At 42.3% G+C, this 11,469-nt stretch overlaps 1 protein-coding gene across 3 annotated transcripts in view; it reads left to right on the top strand.

The window, feature by feature from the left end:
* The first annotated feature begins 3,919 nt into the window (after nucleotides 1–3,919).
* The window catches only part of FGFR2 (fibroblast growth factor receptor 2), an 80,229-nt gene continuing 72,679 nt past the window's right edge, over nucleotides 3,920–11,469 (top strand). For all 3 annotated transcript variants that reach the window (XM_035891552.1, XM_035891551.1, XM_035891550.1), the window contains exon 1: nucleotides 3,920–4,037. In XM_035891552.1, the coding sequence (XP_035747445.1) occupies nucleotides 3,920–4,037 (118 nt within the window). The remainder of the gene's footprint in view (nucleotides 4,038–11,469) is intronic.

The following is an 11,469-nucleotide window of genomic DNA, read 5'->3' as shown; positions in this document are numbered from 1 at the left end:
GGGCAACGGGGCGCCGCAACTGCCCCCGTCTGAGGGGGGGTGGGAGGTGATAAGAAATCCTCAGTGAAATATATATTTAAATGCAAAAGGACCCGTTCAAACTGGGACGCATTATGCGTTTAGTGTGAAACGCTATCAACATTTAAAACTTCATTGTCTCCTTTGTACCAAATCCCTGTAAATCTTCCACTAGCGTTTACTCATTTTCATCTGAAAAGCCTGTTTGGGCTGAATAGACAGCAATCAGCAGCCTCTGGACTTCTCTCTCTCTCTGGAATGTCAATTAAAATGCAGATTTCCCCCCCCCCCCCTTGGTGGCAAAAGACTTGAGAAAAACAGGATAGTCCTGGAAAGCAAATGAAAGAAGTTCAAACAATGAAAAAATACTGAAGCTGCCAGCCGGTTCCCATTAGTCCTCCAGAATTAATGTTTAATAGTTGTGATGCTCGGATTTGCTTGGAGATTGAACTATGATGAAGAGTCTTGTTAGACGTATATGTGTGTGTATATATATTTGTAGACGCTTATATACTTGTGTGTGTGTATGCGTCTATAAAGCTGTTAGCTTTAAAGCTTTGTGTACCTGGATTTTTCTGGTGAAGCTGCTGGGCTTTTAGAGCGCTTGAGATTTCTTTGTGGGGGGGAAGATCCATATTTCATTCACATCTTGCTGTTCCCTGCCCAATAGAGAAAGATGCTGAAGAGTTATACAATGAGCAATGTATTGATTTGGTTAACATACTCTACAAATTGTACTCTCCCTGGGGAGTGATAAACATCTTATAAACAACAATGGAAGTAGATTAAAAAGAACACTGAGCATTGAATTTAATTAATGCCACTGCTGAACAAGTACTACTTGTTTGTGTGTGCGAGTGTGTTTAAACTGAAGTAGAGCTTGGAGGAATTTGGTTGGGCTCCCAAACCAGTCTGCTTTCCCATGCTTGTCAGTTTGGCAAAGAAATTTGGGCAGGTATGTGACGAGGTGAAAATTGACTTGATGAGCGAGTGGCAAGGAGAGCCATCAATCACTGGAAGCTGACAACTCCTCCCCAAAGTGTAGGCTGAGAAGAGAGACAGAGTTCCCTTTCAAGGGGAAAAATAAACACTACGTGTGGCTTTCACTGAGCCTGAGACTCCAGGAGGGATTATGGTATTGTAGTCAGGAAGCCAGAATTGTGGAGGCCAAAAAGCATGCTGGGGCTGTGTTCCAAACATTGAGATAGAGGTACATAATTATCCAGCGCAGGAGGTCTTTCCAGAGACTCGTCCCCCAGCAACTGTGGCCTTTAAACTATGAAAAGAATTTGGTTTCGTTTCATCTTCGTTGGACTCCCCTTCTTTTGGGAAAGGGCAGTCCTTGAACCCGGGTTGCTGTCGTGGTGGTAAAAAGTGGTTGGGCTCCATGGATGGGTTCGGAGCTCTGATTTTTGCTTTGCTACCTCTTTGCAATCCATGGTTTTGAATTTTCTGTTGCCCTGTGGATGAAGAGTCCCTTCTTTCTGCTGGCAGACATTCAGGTGCAGAAGCTGGCAAAGATCTTCACAGGTGAGATGTGTGGTCAAGTAGCCTTGTGCTGCACTTCAGGGTTTAGGATGAGGGTAGGAACCACAAATGTGCTTTCAATGGTGTTTAATGTAGCCTAAAAATCTTAAAACAGCTGAAATGTAAGTGGAATTAATTCTGTTTTAAAAAAAGTCTGAAATATATGCTAGCATTCTGGTATGTTTTTGCAAAATTATGGTTTGCATTTATTTTGCATTTAATCGGGCTTTACAAGATGATTTATGGAAATGAAAATAACATTACGTCCAGTCTGTTAATTAACATTTCTACCTGCTTTACAGCTGGATAAACTGAGCTACAAAGCTGTGGCTATCGGACAGCGAGCCGGGCATTTGACCTGGATGGTAGGGTCCGGGAGGGTTTGCTCCAGTCCCTCACCGAATGCAAACCAGTCCCAGAGACAGAGCTCTCTTCTGTTCTAAACCTGCTCTGTGCTTATTTAGGGAAGTGGTCGACGAGCTCTTTGCAAATGTTTTTGCAGTGGTCTGGTGGTGTTTTCACTGGAGATCCAATAGTAGTTGCTAGCTTGTGGTCTGGGAAGCTCACACTGTGCGTAAATCTCTAAAGGAGGGACAGAGCTATCAGCTGAGGTGAAAAAAGCTTGCCCTGAAGTATCAGGGATTTGCCTGAAATACCGTGTATTATTTTCCCCAAGTGCTGCCTTTATGTCATCTAAAATCTGTTTCTACTGACTCCAGAAGTTATTGTATATAGTACCCAAGATAAAAGATGCCTCAACAGCATTTCTGCCCTTGGCACTGTGAATGGGTTTGTAGCAGGTAGCAAAAGGCTAATAAAATCAGAATACACTTTTTAATGGTTGGCTTTATAAAGGGAGAATAGTTGTCCATGTTTCTGTCTGTGTACTGCATGCTGAGGTACCACATCTGAATGGCAGGGAGTTTTGAGAAGTTTGCCTTTATGGCTACACTTTCACGCTTTTTCGGTTTTTTTGTTTGTTTGTTTTTAAAGGGTGGGGGCAGGAGGGAAAAAGAATTTTTTATGTTATCTTTCCCTTCAAGATGAGCACTCTCAAAGCTTCATTTGGTTTCATTATATGTAAAATGAATCATTGGCCAGATTAGAACTGTTGCTACATTTACTTGCTTTATCCTTTTACTGAGGTTTGCCGTCTTTTATTTTTGAAGTGGAAAATCAGGTCTAATTTTCTGGTTGAGCTGTTACATCAGCCTGTGAGGATGCTCTTGTGACCCTCACCTGGCATCTTAGTGTGGTGGCAACAGGGTCCCGTGAAAGGGAGTGCCGGTTACTTTGGTATTGCTTCGCTTCTCTCTTCTGTCAGTCAGCCCATGCCTGGATTACCAGTTAACTCCACCCATTTGGATTAGTTTTACTGTGAGTAAAATTGACTTTCCCCCCGCCCCTCGTCCCCCGTCCCCATCTGAAAAATGTGTATCAATAAGCATCGTTGAGAGAGAGAGAGTTGAGTCGTATGTGCACACTGTTTAGCGTATATGAATGGAAAACGATGCTGGGGAGATCTCCTGTGAAACTGCAATCCGTGCCACACTTTATGCAGATTTTAATTGCCTGTAATGTAATGTAGCTAACCAGTATCCCTGCAAAGGCTGGAGCCTTTCACCTATACAGGACTCTTGGCTTTAAAAGGACACTGAACTGAGTCAGAAGAAGGTACATCCATAGGGGAGCTGGAAGTCCTGAGGTGAAACAAAGTTTTACAGATTATCCGGGTCTAGAGAGTACTTTTTCAACTGTTTTTCTTGTGGAAAAGTACTGAATTCTTGCAAATTCAGCTGGCTGCAGAACTGCCTAGGTGAAGGAATGAACAACAAGGCAAACTTACATAAACCTTCAAACAATAACGAGAACATAATTTGTATAATTGTGGTAATTTTGCAGCATTACAGGTTATGTGCCTGCACATGTGTGCCTCTCGTTTTTTAAAAACTGTATATTTTTCTGTCAGTAAAATAGCTTTCTAAATATGTGCTGAGAAGTGATTTTGTGAAAACGGGGAGGACTTGGTTACGCCTCAGGTGATGATGGAAACTGCTAACAGAAAATGAAAAGTCACTCACTTTTCACATATTCTTGAAGCTGGAAAACTATTTTTCCCATCTTCCTCCTCCCCTCCTTCTCACCTCAGCTCTGTTCAGGGCTTTCTGAAGTTTTTTGGTTTGTGTTTTAAGATGTTTTCACTGACGGTGTTGAATCTCTCTCCTCCCCACAGCAGCAGCCATCGTTCCAAGGGAGAGGAGGTATTACCCTGGCTGAAGGCACTGCTCTCTCTCCATGCTTCTCTAGAGGTGTTCAGATGGGATTAAAGTCCACATGGAGATATGGAAATGGACCAGGAATTTACTCTAAAAAGATGGTCAGCTGGGATTCGGGTTGCATTATCTGCCTGGTGGTGGTCACCATGGCTGGACTTTCCCTGGCTCGACCTTCATTTAATTTAGTTGTTGAAGACACCACACTGGAACCTGAAGGTAAGTCGCTCTAGAATCCTTAATTCCACAAAATGAGTTCATTTTAAGTGCTTGAATGTCTGAAATAGAAGTCAACATCTTTGTGCTTTGGTAAATTTAAGGCAAATAACAGATTAGCCCTCAAGAGTTAAGGTTTTTGACTTTTCTTGCTCACACATGGGCTGTGTTCATGCAAGCACGCGTTTGTTTAATCTTAGACAAGAAAGTGGTGTCAGTGATTTCACTTGGGACTGTCATCACATTGTATATTCAAAGCATATGGCTGAAAGTTTTCCGGAATGGGTCTTTAAGGAAACCAGTCTGTTGCACTTGCATACGTGTTACGTGTTGCTATCTCAAGGAATGAAATGGCTGTATAGCTGCGTGTCTTTGTGATTGCCTTAACCTGAGAAGTTCAGAGGAAAATAAATCCCAGTAGTTCTCAGTCATGTGGCTTGTAGGTTTAATTTTTGCCAGGCACTCTGCAAAAATGGTGTTGCAGCTTTATTGGTGTTTGTACTTAGAATAAATTTCCCTATTGCTGTTAATAATGCAGAACAATTGGTACAGTGTCTGGATTGCAAGTTCTGGAAGTACAAATGTTGAGATCTGAATAGCAAGGACTGCAGTTTATGACTGTAAAAGCAAAGGCTAATTGAGACCTTTTGTAATGGAAGAGGTGTTTTGATAAAATCTTCTATTTTGAGCCTATACCTGTTGGTATGCTCTTCCAGGTATATCCCTTCCTCAAGCTGTGCAAAGTGGTTTTCTTCTCTAAAGAGCTTTAAAGGAGGGGATGCTTTTTTATTGTCATGAGCTGATTGTATTTAGGAACTATTTTACTGTATTGATTAGGATCTTTCCTGTTCTCTGAGCACCTTGGTGGGAAAGCGAGGCTTCCTTCATGAGGTTTTAGCTGTCCTTTGGAGGAGTGATTACATTTGTAGTAACTCAACTGCCAAACCCATAGAGCATTTCTGATCTGTCAAGCTTGCTGGAGAGAGAATTTGGCCTTTACATGTTCTACTACTTGTGTCCACGGATACAGCTTTGTTTTTATACATTTTCATGCAAAACTTATTTGTTTCTATCCACTGCCTCTAAAAATAGACCTCACCAGCTAACACAATTTTAGAATCCGTTCCAAGTACATTTTTATTGATGGCAGGGGATGAACTCTTTAGAGACGATGAGCCCTCTTCCCTAGCAAGCATTCCTGAAAAAAAAATTAACAAAGTATAGCAATATTGTCATCTGTCAGCCATAGAGGTTGTTGATAGCAAAGATTTTTATTTTTTTTTTCTTTTGAAGGTAACTTGAGAATTTAAAAAAAAGCCCAACTCTCATCACCACTTACTGTATCATTTGTTAATTGCACATCTCATGCCTTTTTGGCTTTTCAGAGGAATGACAAAATCATGAATAATTCTGGTTTCAGATCAGCTGTTTGTAGTGAGGTCCCCTAGTTTTAGGGTTAAATGAGAATGTGATTGCATGATTGGTGGAGTATTTTACAGGGAGAAGAGTAACTTTTTTTTTTTTTTTTTTTTAATGATGCCTGATAATTTTTCAGCATTTCAGGGAAAGAACAACTTTTATTATTTTAAAAAGTACAGTTTAAAAATATGTTTCTTCCACAGTGAATACCAGGGGGTGGAATCTGGGTTTTATCAAAGAGTAAATTGTTAAAAAGGGTTTAAAACTTCTTCCCTGGGCAGGAATGTTACTGACATGAAACAATTTTAGACGTGAGAACCCAAATCATTACCAGAAATGAGGGGGGGAAAAAAAAAGGCTTCTAAGTTAATGGTATAATAAGAGCTTTTATGCTGCAGAATACAGGGAATTGTGTGGGATTTATATCTGAGATTTGGGAAATAAAACCTCCTTTATGTAATTCATTAAACCCCTTTAAAAAAACCCAAGTTTTTACACAATCACCTTCTCTGGGTTTCATCACTGCCACCCACCAGCTCTCCAAGCTGAAAACAAAACAAAAACCCCTTCAAAAAATCTCTTCAAAGACAAAGCAGGCTTCTTTTTTAATTTAGTAAATGCCAAACATTTTGGCCACAGCTAATTTGGGGGATCAGGTGCTCTAATAATGTAAGTTTTTGGTAGGGCTGCTGACTGTGCAGTCATTAGAGCTATGACATTTCATACCAGCTGAGGAGGTCGACGGGGCCATGACCTTTGGTGACACATCTTCATCTGTTCCTTAGTCTTCCTTCATGAACATGGCCTAAATTTTGTCTTTTTTTGATGTTAGGTGCTTTTATTGTTACTATTTATTGTCTTAGTGACTCAGAATATTCAGAAAGCTGTATGCAATGTTAACAGGAATTGAGATTGTGGCTTTTTGTTCCTTTGATTGTAACAGAGAATACACGCTTGTCTCTTAGCTAAACATAACTTCAGGGACGTTTGCGATGGTTTCCTTCAGAGTATCTGGTTAAGTACACACAGTATTTATCTAACAGGGTAATCGACTACATGGATACATGCAGGATAGGTGCAAGATGTTGTCACGCGTCAAGGTACTTCTGGTTATCCGCAGTCAGTCTGATGTCTTTGGTGGCACGCTTCTCTCAGGTGCTCTTATAAAACACTGGACTCATTGAGCTCTGAATCTGACCTGTGACCATTAAGATATTCACTCTGGTACATATGAGGGTATCTACACTGAAGATGGTATCTTGAGCTGTTGTAAATTATAATGTCAATATTGATATCGTGGGTGCTCGCTTAGGGCTGGATCCCGAGTGTGGTTGTTACTGGTTGTGGTTCTTTCTTCCTGAAGTAGTGATGGCAAAATCTGAGGCTGTGAAGCAGTTTGAGCAGAGACAGGACCTGCAGGAGTTATTTTGGGGACTGTCAACTATCGAATTATATCTTGCATCAAGTGTTTACATATGTGTGTTTTATCCTAGGGAGTAAAAGACTTTCTGCTTTCAAAAATTTAGAAATAAGTCTACCCCAGTGTGTACAAAGGAGCCATTCTCTTTCTGTGGACCCAAGCTGGGAAGGCCTTTGATGATAGCCAACATTGCAAAAGGGCTCTGACCGCACACATAGGTTGAAGGGTTACTTTGTGAACTGAATAATTAGTTTAGACATATATTTGATAAATAGCAAGCTCTCCCTTGACCTCCCCTTGCCCAAGCTGTGTGTTATCATTCTGCTGGGTGGCTAATTTAGTCTCTTCCCCACGTGTAGTGCCTTGACACTGTCCTTGGAGCGCCCACTTGGAGCCTTGGAGCCCTTGCCTGGGCCGTTAACAGTCTGTTTCAGTTCTTTTAATTTAGGTCAGATTTCAAAGGACTGATTTAAGCTTTCCACAAGGGACAGCCTATTTCTGTGTCCTGTGAAAAACACCGTAGTTCAAAATGGCCTTAAATGTGCGTTTGGAAGGTTCCTAGGTGCAGCAGTGAAGGAGACCAACCTTCTTTAATGGGTGATGTGTGCTTATGGTGGGCTCTGAAGTGAGTAACGAGTTGTCATTTGGGTTTTAACTCAGTCACAGCTATTGCTGGCACTAAACAACATGCAAATATAAACGTATTCAGTACAGTACCCAGAGTAATACCTTCCTTTTTGTAAAAATGTTGCATAACATGAGCAATATGCCTTCATTTTTGTAAAAATGTTGGCAGCGCTTCAGGATTGATGTCACCTGTGGTCACAGTGGTTAGCACAGTCCACTTGGAGAAGCGTCGTTAGCCACTGCGACCTGCCTGGATGAGGATGTGGGGTCTTGTTGAGGGGCTTCTTGGGCTCCCGGGGAGTGGGCAGGGCTGCAGGAGGTGGAGGAGGGAGGCTGTGGTGGTGGGATGTCCTCTGTCAAGTGGTGGGCTGCTCCCCATCCTGGGATGCCTCCGGGGCTCCTCTCCATGCTGGTGCCACTCTGCTGCCAGGCTGCAGGGCTGGTGGGACCCCGCGCAGTGGTCACCTTCCTGGGACAGAGGTGGTGGAGATGCACCAGGATGCTGCTTCCTTCCAATTTGGTAGGAAAAATAAAGCAAAAAATTCACCCAGGCTTCCCTTGTTACCTTTTTTTTTTCTTTTTTTTTTTTTTTTCACAAGAGCAGTGGCTTTGATATCTGCAGGTTATGTTTAACAATTCAAACTGATTAGTTAAATCTGAGGGTGTTTTTTTTTAAGGAAGGGCAATTATCACAGCCCATTATGGAGGAATGTGACATCCCCACAGCTTCGGGTGAGAGCTGGATGCCCTTTCAGAGATCCGGTTCAGTAAGTTATTTGGCCCAATACAGCAATTGCTAGCTGAGATTCTGGGGAATTGTACAAGCAGCCAGATTAAATCAGTCTTAATGTGCCCATTCTGCGTTTAAAATCCGCAGTCCTTAGCAGAGGCATGGTCCTGAGCTGCAGACTAATTGGGCATGGGGAGGGTTGTTATTTAAGGTCGGTGTTGATGAGGCGCTGGGAGTTGGTAATGTGTCAGCCTGGCAACTGTTTGGCAAAGTAGCACAAATAATGGCACATTCCAGGCTTATCTGCCATATTTTACAGTTGCAGCTTTTTGGGGAAAAAAAAAGTTAATTTTTAGGAATTTAATTCCTTTGTGATTTTTTTTTTTTTTTGACCCAGATTTTCAAAGATGCTGAGTTGGGGGAGGTATTTTTTTTTTTACTCTTTTTTAAAAAAACGGTTGTATAGATAAAACCCCAAGCCAGCCACCAACTCCAATGGATGCATAGTTTTCTAATCTTAAAATAGTTCATCCTGTTGCAGAGAACTTACAACAAATTTCAGGCTACAGTAACTTTTTTTATAGGCAAGTTACAAACCTTTGAAGGCAGAATTTACAATGAAAATGCTGACAACTCCAGTTATGCAAGGTTGTATATGCATGAGACGATGGACTATTGTGGTGTTTGAATAGTAACCATAGCATAGCTCTTAATGAGCATATTTCTATATCCAGCTTTCCAGCTTCAGTAAAAATGATCACTTGCCTTTATACAAATACATTCAAAGATTGGCATTTTCTTAGAATGAATATTAAGTTTAGGAACAAATGCGAGTGCAAGAAAAATACTTAACTGTCCCTTTTTCTATCGTTAATAGAGGAAAATTCCTTACTAGAAGGGTCAGACTTTTAAGTGTTCGACATTTGTGAGTCCTTAAGGCTGAAGCTTTAGAGTGAAAGCAGAGACTTTCTTCAAAGCAGCACTCCTTAACAATATAAATCCATGTTTTTAAAGGAACCATCGCCCACGTAGGCAAGTTCCGTCTTGTCTGTTTGTAATAGCGCACCTGGTTTGGCTAGAAGAGAAAATTTATTTCAGTGTAGTTAAACAAGCGCAAAATTCGTGCTGAGAAGATATCAGGAACCCAGAACATGTCTGAAATGGTGAAGACCTGGAGTTCTGCACCAGTGTGACGGAGGGTTTGGTTCCCTGGTTGCAGGCTGGGCACTCCGTGCCTCTCCATTGCAGCTGGTCGAGTGGGAGCATCTTCCCCAGAGCCAGTCAGGATGCACCAGGTTGTGCTTGTGCCTGCGGGAAACTGGACAACATGAGATTTGGCATGGAGCCTGCAGGGGTAAAATTATCCTTACAGCAATTTGGGAACCGATTTGAAATTCAGACCTTTGAATTTAGGTTCGGCACATAGCACTGTGTACCTGTAAGTGGTTTGGGGGGGGAGGGAGGGGGGGGTGGAATTTGTCACAGTGTGCCCCCAAAATCAGAGATGCTGTCTTGTACTACCGGGGACTAAACTGGCTTTTAGACTGATTTGAAAGAGAAGTTGGAGCAACTTTGAATACAGACAAATCTTAAATAAAGACCAGATTTGTGGGATTGAAGCAGCCAACAGCTCCTGTTATAATTATGAAACGTGTGCTGGGAGCGCCGAGCTGTTCTGGAAATTTGGCCCTTCAGGTTTCAGTCAGAGTCAAGAGCGTCAGTGAAACTGCGTTGACATTTACTGCTTGGGGACTGCACCTCTCAGCAAGGACAGTTGCAAAATGAGATTTTATGTGCGGGGTTTTTTTTAAACGTTAAAAAGCAGTTTATAATTCATATACCAATTATGAGCATCTCCAGCTTATCCTTTCCCACCTCTTAATTATCACTGCTGAGGGGTTTTTTTGTTTGTTTTTTAAAAAAAGAACACCTTTTTTTAAGGATTTGGTTTTCCTGGACCTACTTCTGAGTATCAGAGCAGTCAGCACCTGGTACAGAGGTGTATCTCATGGGCTTCACTTTCTGCTGGTTCAGGTCCTTTTGCTGCTTGTTGCCATACAAATGACATTTATCCATATTGAAGAGAGGGACAAAAAGGCAAACTAAGTGCTGGCTAAATTCTACTGTGCCTTCCGTCACTTGCCCTGCTATTATTATCTTAACTGTATTTTTAAATGACTGGAAGTGAAAGCATTTGGTGAACCTCCGCGAAGCAGCGGGGTTGGGAGGTCTGACCTACTTCCAGGCCCTCCTCGGCCGGCGCAGGCTGTGTGGAACTTTCCTCCCCGGCGCCAGTGCTGGCTCGAGGGTTTGGGGCATCAGCTGATGGCGGGAGCCTCGAACGGCGCCCTACGGTAGCAAAGCCACAAGAACCGAGAGGAGGAGGAGATTCCTTTGTACCAAGGGAACTTGCTTGCTTTCGTGAGGGTTTACTGGGAAGGGCAATGTGCTGGGGGACTGGAAGGGAGAAAAGGGAGAATGAGAAGCTTCTTGGGGAGGAGAAAATCATATTTGGGTGCTGTATTTTAATTTTTTTTTCCCCCTCTAGCTTTTAATGAGTTTCTGTTTTGAAAAGGAGTTTTGTGACATGGTAGTTATCACCTCGGGCTTTCTCCTGGGGGGCTTGCGGCTGTTTCTGAGGGGGGTTTGGAGTGGGATGCTGTGGCTGGGCACGCCTTAGCAGTCCGCACCGAGCAGGATGAGTCTGTGGGAGGTCAAATGGAGGTTGGATGGGACAGAACTTGATCAGAGCACCGTGCTGCAACTCAGTTCTTAAACAGAATAAAAGGTTCCTGATATTTTGCTTTTGGATGGCCCGTGTTAGGCATGCAGGGGTGCAGGTGAGCTGCCAGCTGCTGGGCAGCAGGTCAGAGAGTGCTTCTGTGAGACTTGCTTTGCGAGTTCATGAAGTGCTCTGCTCAGTGCCTCCGTGTTGCAATGTTTAATTTGTTTCAAGGAAAGTAATATGATTTATAATTCTGAATGCCACCCAGCAGTTCTTAAAAATAATTTTAAAATTCCAGTTCAAGTTTTGAGCAGTTCTTGAGCTTGGTTCTATTAAACATAGCTTAATCATGAAAAGTAATCCTATTTAGAATTACACTGTTGAATTTACCCAGATTTATGTGATATCATTTACTCACCAGGGTAGCACAGGTATTTCAGACACAGGATTAAGATGGGGGCTCTGCAGTAAATCTGCAGCGCACCACTATTCAGCAGTAGCCTTTTTCCGAACA

Source organism: Egretta garzetta, unplaced genomic scaffold (genome assembly GCF_000687185.1).
Source record: "Egretta garzetta isolate BGI_Z169 unplaced genomic scaffold, ASM68718v1 scaffold393, whole genome shotgun sequence".
Taxonomy (NCBI): Eukaryota; Metazoa; Chordata; class Aves; order Pelecaniformes; family Ardeidae; genus Egretta; species Egretta garzetta.
The sequence above is the reverse complement of the archived record's forward strand: the minus strand, read 5'-3'. Positions and strand labels throughout refer to the sequence as shown.